Source organism: Nicotiana tomentosiformis, chromosome 7, assembly GCF_000390325.3.
Source record: "Nicotiana tomentosiformis chromosome 7, ASM39032v3, whole genome shotgun sequence".
Lineage (NCBI taxonomy): Eukaryota > Viridiplantae > Streptophyta > Magnoliopsida > Solanales > Solanaceae > Nicotiana > Nicotiana tomentosiformis.
This window is the reverse complement of record NC_090818.1, coordinates 18,026,239-18,051,788: the sequence shown is the minus strand read 5'-3', so window position 1 is coordinate 18,051,788 and position 25,550 is coordinate 18,026,239. Positions and strand designations below refer to the sequence as shown.

At 32.5% G+C, this 25,550-nt stretch overlaps 2 protein-coding genes and 1 non-coding gene across 5 annotated transcripts; 2 read left to right on the top strand and 1 right to left on the bottom strand.

Moving 5' to 3' along the window:
- Positions 1 to 8,397: 8,397 nt before the first annotated feature.
- On the top strand, positions 8,398 to 11,358 carry LOC104108609 (isocitrate lyase). The gene is made up of 3 exons (XM_009617687.4): positions 8,398 to 8,557; positions 9,017 to 10,619; positions 11,005 to 11,358. Exons 1-3 carry the CDS (start codon positions 8,528 to 8,530, stop codon positions 11,097 to 11,099), a joined length of 1,728 nt encoding a protein of 575 aa, XP_009615982.1. The 5' UTR covers positions 8,398 to 8,527; the 3' UTR covers positions 11,100 to 11,358.
- Positions 11,359 to 11,837: 479 nt separating this feature from the next.
- Positions 11,838 to 19,016, bottom strand: LOC104108608 (syntaxin-132-like). Of its 3 annotated transcripts, none has more exons than XM_009617686.4 (12): positions 18,708 to 19,016; positions 17,834 to 17,947; positions 17,635 to 17,691; positions 15,175 to 15,223; positions 14,618 to 14,706; positions 14,446 to 14,519; positions 14,299 to 14,341; positions 14,162 to 14,222; positions 14,009 to 14,034; positions 13,854 to 13,931; positions 13,505 to 13,651; positions 11,838 to 12,078 (listed from the first exon to the last, which is right to left on the bottom strand). In XM_009617686.4, exons 1-12 carry the CDS (start codon positions 18,723 to 18,725, stop codon positions 11,917 to 11,919), a joined length of 918 nt encoding a protein of 305 aa, XP_009615981.1. In that variant the 5' UTR covers positions 18,726 to 19,016; the 3' UTR covers positions 11,838 to 11,916. The 3 variants fall into 3 exon arrangements, with proteins under 3 accessions (XP_009615981.1, XP_070037459.1, XP_009615980.1); XM_070181358.1 differs by lacking the exon at positions 11,838 to 12,078 and adding an exon at positions 12,194 to 12,235 and having other exon boundaries at positions 18,708 to 19,013; XM_009617685.4 differs by lacking the exon at positions 11,838 to 12,078 and adding an exon at positions 12,972 to 13,410 and having other exon boundaries at positions 18,708 to 19,010.
- Positions 19,017 to 19,923: 907 nt separating this feature from the next.
- TRNAT-UGU (transfer RNA threonine (anticodon UGU)) lies at positions 19,924 to 19,995 on the top strand. Its single transcript has one exon. It is a non-coding gene; the product is annotated as a tRNA-Thr (tRNA).
- Positions 19,996 to 25,550: the final 5,555 nt, after the last annotated feature.

Sequence of the window (25,550 nt, the reverse complement as noted above, 5' to 3'; positions counted from 1 at the left end):
CAAAACTATCCAACCAAACTTCAAAATGTAATATTCAAAGTTAACATCCAACTAAACAACAATCCAACCAAACATAAAATCACTCCTCATCTTTGGATTCCCCCTCATCTTCTTCATCATTTATATTATTTCCATCATTTTCATCATCTTCATAAATGTGGCTTTTTGGTGGAGGGCGGGGCAAGTCGATTAAGTGGTTCACTTGAGGTCTTGAGCCTTGAGGGACTCGATGTCATTCCTAAGTGTGTCTCAAATCTTCTCTTTATGCTTTTTTTTTTCTCGTTCATCCGCATAGTTCCTAGAAAGTTGTTGAATCGTTCTCCGCATCTCCTCAAGGTCCTCATTTTGCACGATGGCGGATGTCTCAATACCTTGTAATCCATAAAAGAGAAGTGAAAAAAATATACGAAGAGTTAGAATGGAATAATTCAGCACCTAACTTCATAAACTTCAATTAGGGAACATGACAATTGTTCTTCAGATTCAAATAATCCAATTTAAGAGGAGATAAAGAGATATATCAATATGATCTTCTCATTTCACTTATTTATCTTAAGCATATGCTAATTAATCCAAAAATTAAGGAGACAATCACGTAACTTCGATATTAAAAAAAAAGAGAGTAGAATTTGCATATATATATATTTAGTAGTTTTTAGTATTAGTCTCACATGAATTTACCACATAATCAGAGTATTAATGTAATTTATTGAAAATATTAAGTGCAAGTAAAATTGTTCTTCAAAAAATTTATTCATAAATGTTAAAAAATTGCTATATAGAACAATTACAAAAAGACGTATTCAATTTTTGTACCAATATCTCAAATAGTTGACTTTTTTAAATGATTAAGTTAATATAAATTGTAATTGGTTCGAAAAAACTAAATTTTATGTACATAATTTAAATAAGAAAAGATTTAATAACTAAATTTTAATGAATTTCTAATTCCTAAATATAAAAAAATAATTAAATGACTATTTTGTCTAGTATAAAATTAATTTTTAATGGTATAATCTAATTAATTATCACTGATACACTTCTACATAATGTAATTATCAATTTACCATGTAATCAAACCTAACATTACTTAAGGATACTAGCTAATTAATTATTAATATTAATTAACGATGCAACTAATATATTTTTACTTACTTTAGTTATCAATTTAAAATAATTAAATAATCACTAATATTTTTCACGTATACCATTAATAAACGTCTACTTAGTATATAATTAACAATGTATAGGCTAGTGAATTACTAACATTACTTAAGGATATATCCTTAGTGCGTACACTTCTACTTAGTGTAATTATCAATATCTATAAGCTAATTGTAACTATTACACTTCTATACTTAATGTAATTATCAATGAATTGCCTAAAAAATTATTAATATTAATTAAGTATATTGCTAATATAGTTTTACTTAATTTAGTTGTCAATTTAAGATAATTAAACAATCACCAATATTTATCACGTATACCATTAATAAACTTCTATCTAGTGTGTAATTATCAATGTACAGGCTAGTGCATCACTAACATTACTTAAGGATATATTCTTAGTACACTTATACTTAGTATAATTATCAATCTATAAGCTAGTTATAACTATTACACTTTCTGCTTAGTGTAACTATATATATATATATATATATATATATATATATATATATATATATATAGGCTAATCAATTATTAACATTACTTAACGATACCACTAATAAGCCTCTACTTACTTTAATTATCAATTTAGAGATAAACAATCACTAACATTTCTCACAAATAGCATTAATACACTTCCATTTAGTGTATAATTATCAATGTATAGGTTAATCAATCACTAACATTACTTATATAAGGATGCCACTAGTTCACTAATACTTAGTGCTATTATCAATGCATACAGGCTAATCAATCACCAACATTACTTACAAATTTATTATTAATACACTTATACTTCGTGTAATTATCAATTTACAAGCTAAATACAACTAATACATGTTTACTTAGTATATTATCAATGTGTATGATAATCAATTGTTAACGTTACTTAAGGACACCGTTAATACACTTCTACTTACAGTAATTATCAATTTATAAGATAAACCATCACTAATATTTCTTACGGAACGACTAATACACTTCTTCTTAGTGTGTAACTATTAATGTATAGGTTAATCAATGTAGTTAAGGATACTACAAATTCACTTTCACTTTGTGTAATTATAAATTACTAAGATAATTATCACTAATATATTTTTAAGTACTGTAATTACCTCCACTTAGTGTAAATTTTAATAAATAGGCTAATCAACCACTAAGATAATTAAGTAAGTACTTACCGACGGCCTCCCTCGGTATGGTGTAATAAAAAATACAAAATAATTAAGTATAAGATTATATATTTAAGTTACCGACGGAAGTCCATCGGTACTGTAAGAACAAAATTCAAAATCTTATGTAAATGCAATAACGATTGAGTAGCACTATAATCTTTATTTTTTATTTTTTTTTATTTTTTAAAAGCACCGAGAGACACCATCGGTATCTAAAAAAATAATTCAAAAATATAAATACAAAATGTTCCGAGGGAGTCCGTCGGTAATTCGGTACAACCAATTAAATTTTGACCAGTCAAAGTATTATTTTTTTACCGAGAGTTGTCCGTCAGTTATTTTTTAAAAAAAATTAGAAATTAAAAAGTTCAAAAGTACCGAGGGACTTCGTCGGAAAGTCCCTCGTAATAGCGACGGAAAAAAGTCCGTCGTTGCGTCGGTAAACAACCATTTTTTAGTAGTGTACCTTTATCATGTTCATATTCTAACACCCCAGCGTACGTAAGTCCAGATAATAGACATAATGACATATCAGTAGAAATTCAGCAGAATAAATGATATAGAGATTATTGCAGAGAAGCAGGCAGAGAAGGATCGTATTAGTCACTTTGTAATAGAGAAAGGATTTAGGGCTACATATATGGTGTAGTATTTATGAGTAATTGACTAATACGGTAATATTTATAAATTGACTAATATTGGTAGCATTTCTCAACCAATTATTCAAATCCCGCGATTTGAATTGAAAGAATTTCCCATGGAGTAGAAAATGATTTTATGCCAACAAGGTTCAACGGGCTTTTCTTTTCTGACCATCGTACATTATTTTTTATTTTTCTGGTGTTCTTTCACCGATATATCCACGGGTACTTTCTTTTGCCATTAAATATCTATTGTACGCTAGCAAGGGGTTAAATATCTCCACAAATTCAATCAATCGCACCAAAGTAAATAGATATTAGCGTAAAAACTTTTAACTTTCAATCTATTGCCTCTTCTTAATTAGACTAGCCTCTATAACTTACAACATTATGTAAGTACTTCTACTATATATATATATATATTTATCACCTGAATTGAAAAGTATACCTATGAATAATTTCATAGTCGAGTTTCTTTGTTCTGATTCGACTTAAAGTTTGTGACAGCACGAGTGTTTCTGTAGCTCGTGCAATATATATAGTTTAGCCTTTAATTAATATAAACCTGTTAAACATAGAACAAAAGTAGGAAAAGAAAAGGAAGAAGAAGAAGAATTGTCCAAAACTATGCTAAAAAAGAATTGGTTTTCCTCGAAATGCTAAAAGGCAAGTAGACATAAGATACTGAATTGAAGTGCCAAGGCTCACACATTAATGGACGAGCCAATACTTTTGCGAAAATTGCCAATTCCAAGGAGATATCACACCGTTTTTTATATTTTTATATTTTTATATTTATGAAGTATTTGGTTTATCAAGCTTCATTATTGAGCTAGCTTTCTTGCCATCACCTTCTAGAATTTTCTCTTTTTTTAAGGGTTTGATTTGTCCCTCTACTATCATAAATAAGTCTTATTTATCTTACATTAAATTTTTCTATTAAAAATATCCTTACCGTTATACATTAGGTTCATATTTACCCCTTAAACGTTTAAAAGAGTTACATTTGCCCTTCGTTATACTTTAGGATCATATTTACCCCTCTACTTTTCGAAAAGGGTTACATTTGCCCTTCGTTATACTTTCTTGACATATTTATCCTTATAATTATCCGTGTCAGCTCGTCACCCCCCACCCACCCCACCCCCACACCCGCACTCGTCCATCTCTCTTATCCGTGTCAGCTCCATATTTTTCGGAGAGCGAAAAAATTTTAGACAGTGAGTGAACGAAACTATAGTGTTATCTCTAATTGATTTATTTAATTATTTCACCTTTGTCTATGTTAATTTTTTTTCCTTTAATACTTAAGAGTTAGGAGACATGAATCACTCAATGATATTTTGAAGTGTTTGTAGAGATACAATTTTGTAAAGTCTAAACTGGGTCAATTGACCATGATACAACAATGGAGTTAATGAAGCCTTATTTAAATTGGGTGGGCGGGTTAAATATCTTAAATATGTGACCATATGACAATCTACCGGATGAGGGTAAATGTAGGGTATAATTGTAAGGATAAATATGTCAAGAAAGTATAACGAATGGCAAATGTAACCCTTTTTGAAGAGTAGAGGGGTAAATGTAATCTTAAAGTATAACGAAGGGCAAATGTAACCCATTTTAACGCGTAAGGGTAAATATGAACCTAATATATAACTATAGGGATATTTTTGATAAAAAAACATAAACGGAGGGTAAATAAGGCTTATTTATAATAGTAGAGGGGCAAATCAGACCCTTATCCGTTTTTTTTTCTTTTTTTTTTTGCGACCATGTAATTTTTTGGAAAAGGAGGCACCCAAAACCTAGCGATCAATAAAGTAGCGGAGAACTATAAGTTTTTAGATTTAAATTTTAATAAAGACAAAATATTACTACTTGGTTATTTCTTTTAATCTATTTAAATTTTGATGGACAAAATTATATGATTTTATACTAATAGAAAGTAACAAGTACTTAATAATATTAATCGAGATACGTATAAACAAGCCTAAACCCTATAATTATTGAAAAAGATTGGAAAAGGAGAGGAGCCTCATCTACATCTGCTACACAAATAATGCCAATATAAATGTTATCACCTACGTCCCTCCTGCCTGGCATGTATATCTTCTCACCCATGCTTAGTTGCTTACTTTCCTCACTAAGCGACCCTGTTATTTCAATTTCATGTCCATGTTTATATCTCTAAAACTAAAATATCTTTTGAGTTATTTTTATTAGCTTAGTGTCAACCTAAACTTTCATTTTTCGTAAATAATTAACAACGGATATGACAAATTATTTGTTGGATTTACATTACATGATCGTGCTCTTGAAAAGAATAAACGGTTGTTAGGTTATTTGTATTTTTCCTCTGTCTGAAATTCATTTTTAAAGGAACAAGCTGATAAAAGTTTTGTTATTGTTACATAAAAATTATTAATCATGAATTATTAGAGTGGGCGAATGTGTACTTTTCTTCTCTACTTTCCTTTTTATTTTTCTTTGATTCTTTTTATTATTGAGAGAAATGATATATTATCACTGTCCAAAGTTAAAATATCCTGTTCAGGACAGCAACTATCCATGATTAAAGGGGTATTATTACTTTAACCTGTGCCAGAAACTATTTACATCCGATAACAGAAAAATTATATAAAATTTATATAATTTTTGTATATAATATATAAAATATATATATACACAAAAAATATACAAATTTTATACATCTTTTCGACTATTATTTTTACGGCAGCTATACAATGTCATTTTCTCATGATTTAAATTTCAAATTCGAATTACCCACAGAGAGTAAATATTGGCCAGGCGGACGAATTACTCTAGACGTTAGATTAGAAAACGATGTAATTCCGCGTCGATTCTATTTTGGTGATAGAGTTTCTCTAATTCTTACACACTTGCACTGACGTAAAAATATTAATACACGTGAGATTAGTAAGTGTGCAGCCAAATAGTGTCACCTAAAACAAGACTTACATAGTTTTTGTATATGTTGATGCATGTTAATCTCTACTAAATAGACAACGCGTAATTAAATTACAAAAGGAGAACTTATAGTTATCTTTTTGTAGCGGAAGCAGTATGATTGGTCGAACTACGATAAAAAAAAACTCTAATCGGCAATGGTCCTCGCGGTATATCAGACAACCCCTTGTATTATAAATTTAAACCATAGTTTAATCAGTAGAGAAGAGAGCCCGGAAAATACTGAAGGTTCTATCTCTCGTGTATTTTAATTGTACACCATAAATATTTATAAAGGAAAAAATTAGAATATTAACAGTAATTTAAAATTATACTGTATATTTTTCCTAGTGAATTTTTAGCATATTTTACTAATGCCTTGTTTGGTACACTTTTTCAACCTACGTATTACTAATGCAAGTATTAATTATACAACATATTTGGTATTATCCTATGTATATGTACGCAATCCATGGTATTAGCGATACCAAGGCTATTAATGCATGCATTAACATGATTAAAGATAAAATTATTCTTAAAGTTCGTTGAGGCTAAAAAATATGGAGGTCATTTTTATAAGCAACTAATTTTCTTAAAAATTATGCAATGCCTTTAATTTTTAATACACCACAACAAAGAATAAAAAATAATCTCTACATAACTAATATTTACATTACTAATCCCTACATTATTAATACACCTTATTCAACATTATTCTTATACACCCCTCAAACGACCCCTAATATGCATAGATGAAGAATGAAATAGTTAAATCTAATAAAGTAACACATTGAAGCGTCTGAAAAAGCAGTGGCAGTCAAAACACAGAAATTAAGCAGAGCTGAATGTCCGGCCGCCGAAAACCTTATCTGTTATACATAATTTGACCACCGATGGCGATGATTGCCACATAATGTGCAGCCGCGGCGTACAAGTGTTGCGCTAACGGCCTTCCACCTGGTGCAAGAAAGCGGAGGACTTGCGTTTCTCTGGGGTACTTGCAATTTTGTTGAACAGTTGCAGGAGTCATTAATTAAGGAATACAGTTTGGATTTACATGGAGTGTTCAACTTCTTTGGGTTTATCCACATTGGTTACATTAGAAAATTGCAAAAACTCTCCCTTTGCATTGTCATATAGGACGTTGGGATGTTACAATTAAGCATTCTTACGCAGCAGTAGCGGATCTAAAATTTTAAAGTTATAGGTGTTCGCCGATAAAAGTTTTAAAAAATAAAGTAAATAAGTTTAGTTATAAGTGTTCACTCAAAGTTCTGGTCAAAAGTAATAAGTGCTTGAGCACCCACGAGTGACCATGTAGATCCGTTACTGCTAAACTCTAAGATAGAGAAAATATGTGTTGTTTCCTCTTATTTTCTACGAGAACTAAAAAAAATGTAGTCTAATTTTTTTACTACTCATGAAGAGCATAAACGGGCTACAACCATAATTTTCATATAAAATAAAACAGAACTATTTAATTTTTAACTCATAACATAACTCTTTCAGAAAACCTTACGCTAACTTCTATATTTGGTGAGATGAACGATATTTTTACGTAGTTGGTGTTTACCGACAAACAAATCAACTATAATAATCACATACTAAAGTGACAATACATATTACTTAATTATAATTAAATATTAAATAATTAAAAAAATAATAAATAAAATATATTAGTTTTTTTCAAAACAATAAAATATATTACTTAAAATATTTATTTATTTGGTACAAACGTCAAATTGAATATTAATGTTTTTCCTTTCTGAGATCAAGCGAGCTGCTGGAGCGATAAGATCTGGCTACGTATTTTACGCAAATGTCATCTACTTGGAACCGTGCATGACATGCAAGTGACATCTTTGACTCTTTCTACTCCGTTTGGCCTCTTCGTTTTGAATTTGAACAAATGGGGAATTCTTTTGCAAGTGTCACCTTTTTTCTAAGTCGTTGTCACCCTTCCTTCTACGTCTATGCATAAATTATGCATGCCTTCACTTGATAATTCTCTATGTATGAAGAATGAAATTAAACCTATGTATTAATCATCGAAAACAAATTATATACTACTAATTGATACCATTTAGTTATTTTTTTGATGTCCAGTTAAACAATCCAACTAGTTCCTTCTGGATCTACTCCCAAGATAGAAAACCAACGACAAAAGGGAAAGGAGAGAGTGGCATGGTGCAAAAAGCAACAATTTAAAAAGAAAATCAGAAGTAGTTACAATTATAATGAGTGAGGTCATACAAGAAGGAAACGGACAATCACAGTTGCAAAACCATGGCTCGAAACCGCCATTGCCTCGATATCTACACCTTTTAGGCAAAGCTTCAGTTTTATCTTCATGAAAATAAATAAATAGATAAGACCTAAAATTAATTGGTGAAATGATGTGGAAAATTATTATTTTTTCATTTTCTTATCCTTTGGCATCAGTTTTAAGAACCTTCATCTATCTTCACTACTATAAATTGAGGTCCTTTCCTCAGCCATTACATCAACAATTCATTATAGCATTTGTATAGAAACAAACTTGTGTACACTAAACAAAAATATTGAGTTCTAGCCATGGCTGCATCTTTCTCAGTTCCATCAATGGTAAGATTTCAACATCATTTTTGTTTTCCATTCAAGATTTGTTTGCATATGAAGCGACATGAACAACGAAAATTCATATAGTTGATTTCAAGTTATTTATGAGTAAGGCATGATAATTGTTGTAAGATATTTGTTTGGTGTTCGAAAATACTACATTTGTAGCTGGAAAAAAAAGAGAGGCTATATAGGAATAATAGTGTGACACCTTCTTGAAAAAGACTGTCCAGATTCCCAGTTTTCTTAATAAATCTATTGAATATATACAAACTCTTAATTTAGAACTCAGTAACCTCAAAGAACTAGAATACTGAACCTAGTAACTTCAAATTCCGGCTCCGCCTCTGAAAATGAATAACATCACATCAATTTAGGGGTATCTTTGGTTTCTTTGAGCCTAACAATGTCTTTATATGCTTCTTTACGTAGTATTTTTAATTTGTGGAATATTTGCATGAACAGATAATGGAAGAGGAAAGGAGATTTGAAGTAGAGGTAGCAGAGGTGCAAGCATGGTGGAACTCAGAGAGGTTCCAGCTAACCAAGAGGCCATATTCTGCTAGGGATGTGGTAGCACTAAGAGGTACTATGAGACAAAGCTATGCATCCAATGAGTTAGCCAAGAAGCTGTGGAGAACACTCAAAACTCACCAAGCCAATGGCACTGCCTCTAGAACTTTTGGTGCACTTGACCCTGTTCAAGTTACTATGATGGCCAAACATTTGGACTCCATCTATGTTTCTGGTTGGCAGTGTTCCTCTACTCACACCACATCCAATGAACCAGGCCCTGATCTTGCTGATTACCCTTATGATACTGTTCCAAACAAAGTGGAACATCTGTTTATGGCTCAACAGTATCATGATAGGAAACAAAGGGAAGCAAGAATGAGCATGAGTAGAGAAGAGAGGGCAAGAACTCCATTTATTGATTATTTGAAGCCGATTATTGCTGATGGTGATACTGGATTTGGTGGTGCTACTGCTACTGTCAAGCTTTGCAAGCTTTTCGTTGAGCGCGGTGCCGCTGGAGTCCACATTGAGGATCAGTCATCTGTGACCAAGAAATGTGGTCATATGGCTGGTAAAGTTCTTGTTGCTATCAGTGAACACATCAACAGGCTAGTGGCTGCCAGATTGCAGTTTGATGTTATGGGAACGGAAACGGTTCTTGTGGCTCGTACTGATGCTGTAGCAGCAACCCTGATCCAAACCAATGTGGATACAAGGGATCACCAGTTTATTTTGGGTGTATCGAACCCGAATCTGAAGGGGAAAAGTTTGGCTACTCTTATGTCCGAAGCTATGGCAGCGGGCAAAACCGGGCCTGAACTTCAAGCCCTTGAGGATAAATGGCTAGCAATGGCTGAACTCAAGACATTTTCTCAATGTGTGGTGGATGCAATCAAGAAAATGAACGTTACGGAGTCCGAAAAGCAAAGGAGATTGAACGAGTGGATGGCTCATTCAAGTTTTGAAAAATGCCTTTCACATGAGCAAGCTCGTGAAATTACTGAAAGACTTGGACTTCCAAATCTTTTCTGGGACTGGGACTTGCCAAGAACCAGAGAAGGTTTCTACAGGTTTCAAGGTTCAGTAGAAGCTGCAGTTGTACGTGGTTGGGCTTTTGCAAACCATGCTGATATAATATGGATGGAAACCTCAAGTCCTGATATGGTTGAATGCACCAAATTTGCTGAGGGAGTTAAGTCAATGAGGCCTCAAATTATGTTGGCTTATAATTTATCTCCATCTTTCAATTGGGATGCATCAGGAATGAATGATGCACAAATGATGGATTTCATTCCAAGAATAGCCAAGTTGGGTTACTGTTGGCAGTTCATTACTTTGGCTGGTTTTCATGCTGATGCCCTTATTGTTGACACGTTTGCTAAGGATTTCGCAAGGAGGGGAATGCTGGCCTATGTGGAGAAAATACAGAGAGAGGAGAGAGCCCATGGAGTTGACACATTGGCTCATCAGAAATGGTCTGGTGCTAATTACTATGATAGAGTTCTAAGGACTGTCCAAGGAGGTATCACCTCTACTGCTGCTATGGGCAAAGGTACAACATCTTACCCTATCCCTAAAGTTTTGCACATCTTTTATGCTTATCTATAACAACCAACCTATAACAGTAATTCTCTATAGCAACACTTCACTGTAAAGGCCAAGTTTTCTTTGGAATCAATTTTCATATTATGATATATATATTCTCTATAACAACACTTTACAGTAACAAAAAAAAAAAATTATAACAAACAAGATTGTTATAAAGAGGTTACGAGTTTAACTCATATATACTGATTGTATACATTATACTATCAAGTCACAACATATCACCTACTAAGATGGATTAAAATGCACTGGTAGTATAAAAGTTAGTGTATATAAGTTAAATTCAAGAAGAATTATTAGTAACAGAGTATGTGAAATCTGGTAATTTGCAGGAGTGACTGAGGAGCAATTTGAGGAGAAGTGGACAAGGGAAGGAACAACAAATTTGGGTGATGGAAGTATGGTGATTGCAAAGGCAAGGATGTAAGAGACAAAAAGAGAGTTCTTTTGTAGGATGAAGAAGATGTGGGGAGCTTTGGAACAATCTCAATTTTCAAGTTGTGGACTTCAAGTGCAATAATTTTGTTTTCAGCTTTTTAATAATTTTTCAGGGATTTGAATCATTTCGGGCATTATTTTGGCCCTCAAATTGCCTAGTAGTTTACTATTTGTATCTCTATCTTTATTTGGACTTAAAATTGTGCCCGATTTCCTGTTGCTGCTTAATGAATTTGTTGATCCTTTCACTAGGCTCCAAAATTTAGCTCCAAGAAATAATCTAATGATTTGTGAGATAATAACTCAAGGATGTGAAGCAAAGACCTTACCTCATTGAGGATTAATCGACTCTGATTTAATATTTGCAAACCGATTATCCCTTACCTGAAGTTAGCTGAGAAACATTAATTGTGTTCAATATGAAACTTGTTAGTCAACCAATTAGGAAATATTTTTATCCGAAGTGTAAGGAAAAGAATCATTAGTTAAATCTTATTATCCCATATGCAATATTGGCAACTTATTAAAGGGCAGCCAGTACACGAGCATTCCACGTTCATGCAATGTATGAGAAAGAGCCGTAGGCAGCCTATCCTAATGCAAGCATCAGCGGCTGATTCCACGACTCGAACCCGTGATCTATAGGTCACACAGAGACAATATGACTGGCAACTTACTAAAAAAATACAACTTGAAAAGAAAAAGGATGATACACATAACAAAAGAAGAGAAAAAAGAGAGTGGTATGGGAATGAGGCCAGTAAGAAATGAATTCAGAGCAAGTAATGTTGATTATGTGTTACTGATTATTTCTTCCAAGGTTTAAGAACCGAGAGCACGACAACGGCAGCAATAATCAGAAGAATAATTATGGCTATTATCGTGCATTTTCTTGATTTCTTCTGTAAGCTCTTTGCAGTTTGAAGTGCATCTGTACCCATGTTAACGTGGTCCACTGCATATCTCACCTATAAATCCAGAGAAACAAATTGAACCAACAAAAAGTTAAGCACTTGACTTAAGCAATTCCAAAATATTTTCTCCTATCAATTAAAACAGTAAATTTTCAAAGCTCAACGTCCTCTTATCCATCATTTCTCAAAATTTGCTCCCTAATGCTGATACCTGAGAAAAATATAATTTACATCCTGTACGTCCTTATATGATATTCTACTTTAAGGCATCTTAAAATATGTAACATGTTCTAATAATATTTTTTACTTGCTATAATTGAAAATAACAATTGAAAAGTAGGTCCATTCCCTCCTGAAGATGTAAAGAATCGTAGTCAAACGAAACCTTCTGAAAATCTAAGATTTTTTTCTGCTTAAATACCTCCCTCATTGTCTTTTCGATCGAGAACATTTCACAAAATTCCAAAACTGCAAAATCTTGTTCAGTATACAAAATTGATATTTTAAGGTCAATTAAGAAATTACAATTAAAAGCCGTATTTTGATATAATAATAGTTGCTTTGCAAAATAACAGTGTCTAAGCGTGAAGATTCACAAAACTTAGAAACGCTAGCTGAAAATTTGAATTCTGAATTCGATTATTTATATATTTATTTGTTGGTCAGAATCATCAACTATATGTTTATATGAATGGATTATCTGAAGAAGCTTGGTGGCCATTAAAACAATAATTGTATCAAGCTAGTTAAAAAAAATACTAGTAATAAATTGTCTTTAATTTTTACCTTACAACATCAATACATAAGCAACTCTAACCTCTCTAATTTGACGAACTATGCAAATAGCTAGAAAAGTGAAAAATAGACACAAAAAAAAAGATGGGGTTAGCTATCCGTTAAAAGATTAGTCCATTTTACGCTATCAATATCTCTAGCACAGGGCAGAATTCATATCAGATTCTGTTATAAGATATTTTTTACGACTTAAAAAGATATATACTTTTCCACAAATCCATGGACAATTTGCAGACAATTTACACCAAGATCTAGTTAACAAAGTGACCAAAACAAAAGAATATAATCAACAAGGAAACTATAGACAAGCTAACACGACTCGTGTGAAATTGTAGACGTTTAACTTTCTATCCCGCAATAAGCCAAAGACAAACACACAAACAGTTGCAAACATAGCTCGAACACAAACAATCAAGCGCCCTTGTTACTCTTCCAAGGTTGTTTGACAACGATGGGGATGACTATTAAAGCTGCTATAATTAAGATAATTATAGTGGCAATGCACATGCACTTTCGAGAGCCCCTTTGTAGTTTCTTTGCAGTCTGAAGAGCAGTTGTCCCTGATTGGACATGATCAACTGTATTTGTCACCTGAACAAAATCTCCATTGAGAAATCCGATATAGTGGTGTGGAGACCCTTTCGTTTTTTAAGGTAGAAATAATGGGAGGGATTAAAAAGCAAACCTGGGATTCAATATTATCTAACAAGTCTCCTTGAGCTTCAACCAGAACCGCCATGTCTAGATAAATCTGATGCAGATCGAGAAGCTTTCTCTCAATTTCCTTCACTGCATCATGTCTTTCATGAATTTCTTCTACGGTGCTTAGGACCTGCAATTGGGCTTATTATCAGCTGAAATAGGAGGAGAAAATGAGAAGGATAGACAAATGATATTTAATGAAACACACAATTTGTTGCAAAACTGAACGCTCTAAGTATATAAAATATATTCAGCCTGTGGTCGTGCATACAAACTTGCTGACTAGGCTGCGTAAGGTATTTACTGTAAGAGAATGATGTAGTAAGAGGTACCTGTCCACGCCCTGTTCCTTGAATAGCATTTTGGAAGATTTGTTCGCTGTTTCCGGTTTCTATCAGGTTGTTGATAGTCTAACATGATCATTAGAATAACAATTAGTAAAAGCAATTGTATTTATCAGAATTATAATTCGCAGTACTCCACTCACCTCCTCATCCGGTCTAGTTCCCGTGACTGTTCAGTTGTGAGATAAGAAAAGAATAAAACCACTTATTAGATCAACCAACATATGGAAATATATACATTGATAAGCAGATGTCTAAAGTTATATTTCTTTTGGAATAAAAAGTGGGATCGAAACCTGTGATCACCCTTCGCTCTACAACCTCACGATATTCGTTGTCTATCCTCTGCCTTAATGTCTGGAAGAACATAAATCACAACGAATAAATCGAAGAGAAAAGTCAGCACAAGCCAAATAACAAAGCTTGTCTAAACCTGAAATTCTATCATAACGTCTCTGAACCTCTTTGTCAAGGCACTGCAGATCAACAATAAAAAGGAAGAACATGATTATGTTTGCTCAAGCACAAGAGGTGGAAAACAACATCAAGCAATATGAAAAATTCTGTTCATTAAATGTACTTGGTCATATTTGTCCTTGATCTGTCAACACTTGTACCCTTTCCACATCCAGGCTTTTGTCGATTAGCCAAGTTCTAAAGAAAAGTGAACCATTAGAGTGCTTTTAAATGATGAATATTGATCTCAAAAACTGCTTGGGTGACCCAAATATATAGAGAATAAATAATTTTACCTCTTTATTTATTGCTTCTATTTTTGCTTTGACATTTCTAGCAATCTTCCCAACTTCGTCTATATCTTTCTCCATCCGCTTCCTTATAGCTGGAAAAAAATAAAACCGCTTTTTGAGAACTCGTGGTTAGCAGACTACAGATTATCAAGAAACAAATAATTCGATGAGACAAACTTAAACTGCTGTATTTGAAAGTCATATATTTAACCACACAAGTATTCTAATACTAGTAAATATGTTACATATCAACTTGCCTTCTAATAGCAAGTCAGTCAGCACTTGGCTAAAAATCAACTTGCCTTTTAGGTTCATAGTAAAGGAACAAAGGCCAATTTTCTCTTCAGTGATAGATAAACTTATCCATGTTAATATTTCACAAGTGTATTATAGTAAATGGATTAAGAAAATGTTTGCCTTCTGTTGACTGACCAACTTGACTATCTTTCAGTTATATTTTCATGATACAATAACCATTTAAAGGTAAAAGAGATCAGAATAATAAAAGATGAATAGTTAATCTGTTAGATATACAAAACAATATGAAATACTTATCCGACCTTTCATTGCCGATGCTTTAGTAACAGATTTTGATTCCTCATTAGCATCCTGAAAGATAATTTCAGTTAGTAAATAATCTCCTACTAGAGAAAGGGTAAAGAAATTATAATCAGATGAAAGATCAGAACACATGCAATTAATTGCTTAACTTGAGCATTTAGCTTCAAAATGCAAGGAAAGTTAACGAGGTTTTAGTGAACCCAAGGACACACACAAACATCCTCAAGCTATGAATCCAAGAAATTATCGAACTCTCCCCATTAAAGAGTACTGATATAGGTCCAGTTAAACGCATTAACTAATCAAACAAACTCCTTGAACAAAATGTCAGGCATTCCAAACTTTAAAGGAAATAATTTAATCAATCCACTCATGAGCTCACACCACGACCAACTTTCTGTAGTAGTAGACTAGTAGCATATCTGGAAAGTTCCATCCATGTAATAGAAGTTATTTTATCAACTTATCAAAAGGAACTTACTTTGTAAACCTTGGGCATTAAAACGGTTGGTAACTTAATATTTTAAAAATGACCTTGAGTCGAAGTAACCCACTTTATCCACTTCCCTGCTTCTCCCACCACAACTGATATATTCCAGATCCACTGGCCACTAGCTTGGTGTCTTGTTTTTGTATAGATGTTTTTGCCTATTCAATCTCTAAGTATAAACCTCATGAACATACATCATAATCCTTTACTCTCACTGCTGTTTTGGCAGAAGAAATGTATATGACCACGAGCCTATTTATCTTCTCCGCTGTCTAAACACTCGTCTGAGAGCACATTCTTAGGGAGCCAACAATTTATCCTGACTTCTTGCTTTTAGCAGCTAATTGGAACAAAGGGCCATACCAATTCCAAATAGCCTCTTAATTTTCTATAACAAACTATTTTCTCAGACTGGCAATAAAGAATTGAAGATTATATTTTGCCATTTAAAGGGCAATTTAAAGTCTCTTTTTTTCCCCAACTAGCCTCCATACTCGAACCAATATTCAGACTGTTATCCTACGCCATCCTTTAAATGTCATCCTCCTCAGCATACAAGCCAACAGAATCACAAAGTTAAAGCAAGCACCCTAGCTGTTCTGAAATTCTCAAGTAATAGTTCCGATCTCCTGTAGAATGAAACCCAGTATACATCTGCCAACACTCTTCTTAAGTAACAAACTTCTACAGTACATTGCGGAGGTGATATTTTGATTATTTAAAGATTAGAAGAAAAACAAAATACTAATTAGCTATGACTAATTTGTCGTAACCACTACAACTACTCTGATTCCTTATGAAATATTGCCTAGTTGGCTCTTAAGTTTTTGTCAACCAACTATTTTCTCAGACTGCAAACAAAGATTATCTTTTGGGTCCAAAAGAAGTATCTGGGCTAGCTTGTACGCACCTCGATTATTTTAGCATGTAGTTGCTACCTTAGTTGGGATTCGAGTGTACAATGGTTTTAACCCACTTCATTGACCCCTAGCTCACATCCTTGGGTGCAAAACTGCCTCCTTTTACTTGTTTACTTTTCTCCTACAATGGTTTTAACCCACTTCATTGACCCCTAGCTCACATCCTTGGGTGCAAAACTGCCTCCTTTTACTTTTTTACTTTTCTCCTGCATAAGGAGAAAAACCTGAACCCAAGTTCACATCACATGTTCCTGTTCCGTCCCTTAATCCGTCATCTTTCTTAGCATACAATGAGTTAGAATCACAAAGTTAAAGCAGCACCATAGTTATTCTTAAGTTCTCCAATAATAGTGATGATCAGTGCTTGAAATGCATAATGAAACCGATTACACAGCTACCAATAGTTCTTCTTAAGCAACAGACTTCCACAGTACATCAGGGGATGTTATTTTCAATGTACATTTATCCCCAAGCCTTTAATTCATTTTTCAAGTTCCAGATTTGGTAAACCTCAAAGATTAAGTGAGTATTTGTCAGCCAAATCACCGGAACATCTTCTGAATTGATGATCTTGCAGATTGTGAACGCGCTATGTGTTCCCTTGAGTATGTCATTTTCAAGAGCCCATCAACTGAATTACAAGATAGTACCCTCAACCCCATCCCCAAACAACCAAAAGAAACACAGCTGAAAAGATTTTGAACCAATGTGACTACCTACCTCAAACAGTACTCTGGAACAATATTGTAAAAGAAATATACCCTTACAACTCAAGAAAGCTATTCAATTCACTCAATTTGCCAGAACCAATTTTACTGAAAATTTAAAGTATGCAAAAGCAGGCCTCAATGGAGCCAAGACTTCATTGTCTTAACAGTGGGACAATATATATAGGTAGCATAGCAGCTTTTCAAAAGAAGAAAGTATAAATAGATCCAAATGGCTTCTGAAAAGCAATTAAAACTATTAAAAAAGGCACAGAATATGTATGAGAATACCTTAAGGCTCTTACTTGATAAGGAAAATAATAATTATAACAGATTAAATACCTTAAGGCTCTTCAGCAAACCAGATAGTTTATCAACCTGTTTCTCGATTTCTTGTATCTACAAGGGAAAGTAACATATGTGAGAAGCAAGGCGATCAGAGAATAAACGTGTGAAAATTTGGTTCTTAAAGTTTATCTTTATATGAGAATTGCACTACTTCGATCATCTTAAACTAACTCCTGGGTCAATGAAGTAATACCTGCTTATTGAAGGTGTCCATTCCTGAATCTGACTGGCTCCTCGTAAACCGATTGCCCATCTCAATGTCAGATTCTTTGGAAGCATTATCTTTGGCACTAACGAAGCTTGAATCCTGAAAGAGTAACAAAAATTGCATAACAATAAATCTCAATATAACATAATTCCCCTTACTTGAAGCCAAACAACGATTAATGTACAAACGTTCATAACAAGTGCTTGAAGTACAAGATAATGTGAATATGTGATATACATAAATATCAAAACAAAATTATTAGGAGAACAAACAAAAACTCCAATTTATCAATATATCTGCAGTTAGGCAATAGCTAGCAGGAAAGACAAGAAAAAGCATAACTAAATAAATAAGGATATGGAGGAGTAACCTTAATTCTCGTTCAAACTCTACAATAAAAAGACTGATTTTTTATTTTGATATTGTGGTGTCCGAACCAGCTTGGACGTAGCTCGACTAATTCTATAGGATACCTGCTACCTCACACCAACACATGTACCGGATAATTCTGTTACCCAATGATTTGAACCGAGACCTCATGGTTCTCAACCCACCACACACTTGGGTGCATAAAAAGACATACTTACTAGTTGAATAACCAAGTAATAAGTTGATACATATGATATAACAAACCAACTTACATAAAAATCCAATCTTTACAAATTTCACCAGACTAGTATAAGCAAACTTAAGATACGGAATTCAATTCACAACGAAATTAAACGAAAGCACAAACTATGATCATAAAAACTGAAATCTTGGAGGCTAAACAATAGAAGTAACAAAAAAGTTCATTTTTTTTTATTTCATAGTAATCAAAACAGCAAAAGTATACAGGAGTCTAAGAAAATAAACTAACCGCTAGCAGGTCATTCATATTTTTCAGAATTGGTGAGAAAGAAAGAGTTGAGCGAAATTTTATGGCCGTCTAAGAAAAACACAAGGAGGTGTTTGTTGATGTTGATCGGGAAAGAAAAAAGCAAGAAAGCTAAACAACAGTGAGAAACAGAGTGGCAATATTTTATAGTTGTTTTCTTTTTGTGGGGTTTCTTAAGAGTATACTCTTTGTCTTGTTTGGGGCCGGGCGACCGGCGCAACAATTGGAAGACGAGAAGGACGAGGAAAAACAAGACTATATTAGTAGCGTTAGCGCTCACTATTTTTCCAAATTTGGCTCTTCTGTTACTTACTCCCCTATTAAATGTGCTATTGTAAACTTGTACGGAAAGGCGTTACATCCAACAAAATAAATCGACCCATTCCAAAAATAAACCAAAAAAGAAAACAAAATCATCAAATTGGGAAAAGGGAAAGGGAAAAGGAGTGATTGATTTAATAAGTTGATAATTAGGGTCAAATTGGGATTAATAACTGTAAACTGATTATAAATCCAATTTTGACTGGAAATATTAAGGTCCATATTGTCGCCATCACCGTGACTTATTTTCCCACTTAATAAACCTCTTTGCTTGACTAGTAGTACGTGTGTTTAAATTAAAAGGAAGAATTTGCCTCATTACTTTAGTACACATCGCTGTTCATCCAAAATTAATTAAGTAAATAAACATTCCTACAGTCTGGTATCTTTTTTTATTTATTTGGTTGTTTGCTACTCCACTATTATATGCAGCATACAGTATAAAGAGTTGTGTTAACTACCACTAAATTAAACTGGGCAAGTTACACATTTGACTGCCCAATCAAAAATAATTACATCGAATAGCCAAATAAACCAAAAATATATACTATAAGATATGCATAGTATATCATATTATACGTTAATATACAAGAAATATATAAATTTCTGGCTATTATTTTTTGGAACGGCTATACTGTATAGCTTTTCCCTTTGTTTGTTGTTGTCTTTGTATGAAATGGGCCTTAGTCTCGAAGATGGGATCTAATGAATTGGGCCTTTGTTGACTAAACCTGGAGCCCAGGGTCCCAATCACAACATGTGATAGCATTATTTTAACGTCCTCATGAAAGTCGTATTAATTAATTCTTGAAATGTGTCGATACGTATACAAGATTTATGAACTAAATATTGTAATGACTCACAACTTAACAAATAAGCCCCTATAGCTCAGTGGTAGAGCGTCAGTCTTGTAAACTGAAGGTCTGTAGTTCGATCCTGCATGGGGGCACTTATTTATCCTTTGAGTTTGAATGTATTTTTTCTGTGTTCCATTTAGATTTCTTGTTCAGGTTTTGTTTTCCCCAAAATTCGTTTCCTTATTTTTAGTTGTAAGTCTTTGGACTGCTGGATTTTCTTTTATTGACCACAGGTAAAGATAGAAGACAACGTCGTTCTTAAGCTTCGTAAGCTCCAAGGAGAAAATTGATTCAATATAGAGATTAGGAGCAAAACAATTATAACATCAGATAAGAATGTTTGTAATAGGCAATAGATGGTTGTCCAAATTGTTATTGTTGTCTGTATATCTGTGGCGGCCCAATAGTATGATATAATGTACAAATTTTAGTGATAATATTGGCTGGACTACTTGTGTGCAGAATTAGGCCCAGAAACTCCTTGAAGTTGTTGTCAAATAATCTAAGCAGCAGAAAGCGCCAGTGTCCAAGTCCAATGCCCAACCAGATGAACTTAATTTTGCCTTGTTTTGATTTTAGTAATCACACACCAGCAAAAGATAAGTCCTTGTTTAGAACATATATGATTTGAAGTTGCACATCATGCTTTAGTTTAATATTCAAATACAAGAACGCGGTAGCTTCTCTCTTTGTTACCACGGTAACATGAATTCAGTGGGTGAAATCCTAATTGAAAATGGAACTGTTGAAGCTGGAATTTTGAACTTGACAAGTTGACATCCACTTCAACTTTGCATGGTAAAGTGAAGGTACTCAAAATTTTCAAGATTCATGCAACTGTTTATAACTATTATGAAATTTCCGTTCGGGTTAATTCTCTTGCTATTAAGTCAAGCTGTCATTCAAAAGTCAAGATATGATCACTGGTAGATTCTCTGATGTGTATATATTCTCAACACATGATACAGAAGTTGCCTTTTTCCTCTAGCTGTTAAATGGCTTAATTTATTTATGCCTTTGTCTTCTTGTGTACATTATCTTGTGGTAGAAGGACCATCATGAGAAAGTGCAAATTGAAAAACGTGACAAATTAGTTTTCACCTTCTAGTTTTCTACAAATACTTTAATAATAAACTAACAGGAAAAAGGAAACAAGAATATTTCGACTTGTAAAAGAGATTCTTGACGTGTAATTCAAGTAATTTTACTTGATAATCTCCCCTAGTTTCAAATTTTAGTAATTTTGGCAAAATTAAATATGTTTCATAATATTTGACCTTTTTAAATAAAAAAAAGAAGGATTATTTATTATTATTTTTCAAGTATATCGTTATTACACTACTAGAAATTAGATCAAAACCGACCGCAGTCAATCAAAAAATCGGTCGAAAAACCGACTGAAGTCGGTCGGTTTTTCAAAAAAAAAAAATCAAATTTTTTTTACGAAACCGACCGACTTCTATCTGTTTTTTGACACAAAATTACGAAAAACTATTTTTGCATCCCGCGAAATTTATTTTTAAGAAACCAACCAACTTTGGTTAGCTTTTTCTTTAAACTAAATTAAAATTAATATTCAAAAAATCGACCGTTTTCCGTCGGTAATTTCGGTCGGTCATTTTAAAAATCAACCGATTTCGGTCGGTAATTTTATTTTCGAGCGAAAATACAATTAAAAAGTATAAATAAAATAAAGGCAAAATACATAAAGGCCTCATTAAACTTGTCCATAAACAGATTTGAACACTTAAACTAAACGAATATTCTTTTACCTCATAGTCTTGTTCGGGGTGAATTAAATAACACCCTAAAGGCTGATATGAAAGAAAAAGAAAAAAGAAATAAAATAAAAGTGAGTAAAATTTTTAAAAAAGTGGGCCCGCTGCTAATGTATAATAAAAATAAAATAAAATAAAGACTGGGCCCTCTCATTTTTTTAACCCGCCCATCTTCTTTCTCTTTCTTCTAACCCCCTTCGTCGTTCTTCTCCATTCGCCCCCCCTAGTGCTCCTCGTCTTCTTTCTTCTTCTTCTTTTTTGTTCAAATTTTGTTCTGACTCATCTTCTTCTTTTTTTATGTTTTGTAATTCAATGAATATTCTTTTTTCTGAAAATTAAAAAATTAATTTAGCATTTTCTCGTATTTTCTCTGTTACGGTTAGTTGAACAGAAAAAAATCATAGAGGATGTTGAAGATTGAAATGAAAAATTAAAAAAAATTAGATAAAGGAAAAAAAAGAGGAGAGTAAACCAAGATCGAAGGGATTTAAATTTATAGTGTATCTATGGATGAGAATTCGATGAAAAAATTATAATTAAGAGGAATTTAATAATTAATTAGTGATTTATTAGTGTACATAAATAATGAGTAAGGAAAAAAATGTGAATAGACAAAAAGAAACAAAAGGTTAAAAAATCAAAATTTAGATAATTTCTGACGTGGCTCTAACGTGGTGCTGATATGACTCTAATGTGGCGCTAATGTGGCAATGATATGGCGCGTGTATAAAGCACATCACATTGTGAAACTGGTATTATAGTGTTAGGGTGTTATTTAATTTACTCCGAACAAGAATATGAGGGCAAAAGAACACACGCTTAGTTTAAGTGTTCAAACATATTTTTTGGACAAGTTTAATGGGGTCTTTATGTATTTTGCTTAAAATAAAAGAAAGTCTAAAATCAAAATGAACCATTCGCTAAGTGATAGAATAGTATTCAGCCACAGTACCCGGTTCGATTCTCAAATGATCCATTTTTTAATTACATAATTAAAAATATCGACCTACTTCAGTCAGTTCTTTCAGTAGTTTTTTTCTTTTTTGGTCATTTTCGAAATTTAATTGACCGACCGAAATCAGTAAAAAAATACCGATCGAAGCCGGTCGATTGGCTCTACCGACTATCATGAATCGGTCGATTTTCGATTGATTTTTGCCAATTACCGACCAACATGTCGGTTTTTTCCCTTTTTTTTTAGTAGTGTTACTACTCCATTTAGGAGAGTATAGTTTAAATGAGATATTTAAGAAAAAATAAATGTCTTATAATCAACAATATTTAATATATCTATTAAGAAGTGTGCAAATATTTTTAGAAAAACATAATATGGACGGGAGGGAGTAGGTAAGAGCAAAGACAGATATAGAGTTATTGAGTATATTATTTTTACAACTGAACTCATTATTTTTATACAGTACGTAAGATATATATCAAATTCAGAATTCATAATTTAAAAAAAATAATATTTAGTATTATAATATTATTAAATCTATCAAATTTAGATCCTAAATTAGTTTTTTTTTTTTGGATATTATGTAATTATGATCTTGAAGGACCATTAACCACCAACCGATAGCTATAAAAGAGAAATTCACCTAAAGTTCCCGGCAGCTTTTCTAGATATATATAAAAAAGAGGGGTTACACTAGACTCATTAAAATATGTACAAATAGCACCCTATATAATATGGCTATATGGATATACTGCTATATGTGCTAGACTCCATTAACTATGTTCAAGATATTATATTGTTATTTAAATCATTAGAGCCGGCAGACGGCCGATGATTGAATCTTAGGCCATTTCTTATGCTTCCTTTCAATCTTTTTTGAAAAACTAAAACAAACTTTACTTTAAAAAAATACAGATCCGTAGATACCATATCTGATCAAGATTTTATTCATCTTTAAAATATGTAATTTATTCTAGAGTCGTTGGAAATCTGTTGTCTTGTAGAAACAGTCAGAAAATGTGAAGTTCAAACCATAAGACACTCAGATAGTTGTCTTTATCTAGTCTTACTTTGTTTTAAAAAAAGTAAAATTAAGGGAAATTATATAAGTTATCTTAGGCCCCGTTTGTCCATAAATTTTTGTTTTCAAAAATGTGTTTATGCATGAAATTTTACAAGTTTTTGAAATTTTCTTTTTGAAAATGAGTTTTCAAAATCCAAAAAGTGGTTTTGATCACTTTTTCAGAATTTCAGAATTCTTTTTCACTCCCAAAACTGTAATATTTTTTAAGTGAAATACATCTCCAAACATAATTCAAATTTTAAATATTATTTTTCAACTTATAACACCACATATTAATTTTTTTTCAAAAATTACAATTTTTACGTCAAACGCCCTACTTAAACTTGTCCGATAAAATCATCTACACATCTTAAATTTACGGACGACCTACCACCCTTCTTCTCGTTTAAAATTGAAAGATATTTCTTAATACCAAGCTTCTGTCACGGGTATAGATGCTGAATAAGTTAGCAAAAATTCCTGTACAACATAAAAGGCCGAATGTTAGTTAAGTCAACAGTGAACGAAATATTTAATGACCGGCGGACAAGTTGCGACGTGCATTATTACTCAATAATGATTTCATTTTTGTTTGTCATTAGATGGAAATACAAAAGTAATTATCTCATCAAAAGTTGTACCATTGTAGATGATAATGCACCTACTGCTGCACCAATCACGGGATGTACCATAAAAACCTTCAGTCTACAAGTTACAATTGTGACTATGCAATATTGTTGACTTTAAAGTGTTTTATATTGCTGCCTGCTTCTAAGAAGTTTGTGCAATAAATATAGATGATGATTTTAAAAAAATATATAATTTTAGTCGTTTTTAAAAATAATAATCGAAAAAATATTATATTTTTGAAATATATAAGTATTAGATACATATAATATACATATTATAGATAATAGGACTCTAATTTTTTGGTTGGGATAAGTTTTTATCGACATATTACTATGACTGTATGTATGGAAACCCGAATTACATGTTGAGAGTTGTTACGAAAATGATTGACCAAATGATTTACAACAATATCAATTAAGTTGTGACTTAATTTCTTTAATCTCTCTGTCATACACTTATGACCATTGCTCCGCACAAGTTATCTACATTCAATTCAAATAATTCAAGATTAAGCAGCCATTCTCAGCTTTTCGCAAGTTGTTTCTGGTTTGGAGATTCCCAAGATTGTCCAATACTTTTTGAGGATTATAGTACATAACAGTTAGAAAACTTTCCAATACTATAAATTGAGTATATTTTTTGTAGTCTATTAGTTGTTAATATGTCAGCATCATGGCCGTCACCATGACTATATCGAACTCAAAATCAATATAAACACAAGAAGCTAGAAACTGACGAATAATCCAACAAAATGCAATTTTTTTTAAAAAATGATGATTGAAATAATCAACTTGACGAACTTACGGAGAATTAAGGGTGCACAGTTATCTGTCTTGAACTTCTTATTAATGTGTATGCACATGGAGGGGTCATGAATTTAATAATTTTGTTTACTCTAAAAAAAAATAGATAACAATTAAATTTGTAAGTGATTTTAAGGATATGCAGGTTAATTCAATACAAATGATAAATTGCGTTAGATTAAATAGATAAATGACGTAATAAATTATCAAACCAATCAAGAAGACTGATCCCAGACTTAGTGACAACTTAATGAAATGTCCGGGCTCACGTTACTGATGGACTGATGAACAAAAGTAAGTACTTTGAATAACAGAGAAAATAAGAGTATATTGCCTTGATATGTGTTTACAGTATCTAATGAATAGTCAGACCCCCTTTATATATTATGGGAGTTTTACCCTAAGTACAATTCCATAA

Bases quoted from the DNA above. Each gene is read 5' to 3' on its own strand.
- LOC104108608 (XM_009617685.4), bottom strand. The intron at 14,223-14,298 runs GTTTAGACAAGC...ATGTTCTTCCAG, and splicing joins ACGTTATGATAGAATTTCAG to ACATTAAGGCAGAGGATAGA. The intron at 13,652-13,853 runs GTACCTCTTACT...GCCCAATTGCAG, and splicing joins AAGGAACAGGGCGTGGACAG to GTCCTAAGCACCGTAGAAGA.
- LOC104108609 (XM_009617687.4), top strand. From the start codon at position 8,528: ATGGCTGCATCTTTCTCAGTTCCATCAATG. The intron at 8,558-9,016 runs GTAAGATTTCAA...TTGCATGAACAG, and splicing joins CTTTCTCAGTTCCATCAATG to ATAATGGAAGAGGAAAGGAG. The intron at 10,620-11,004 runs GTACAACATCTT...GGTAATTTGCAG, and splicing joins TACTGCTGCTATGGGCAAAG to GAGTGACTGAGGAGCAATTT.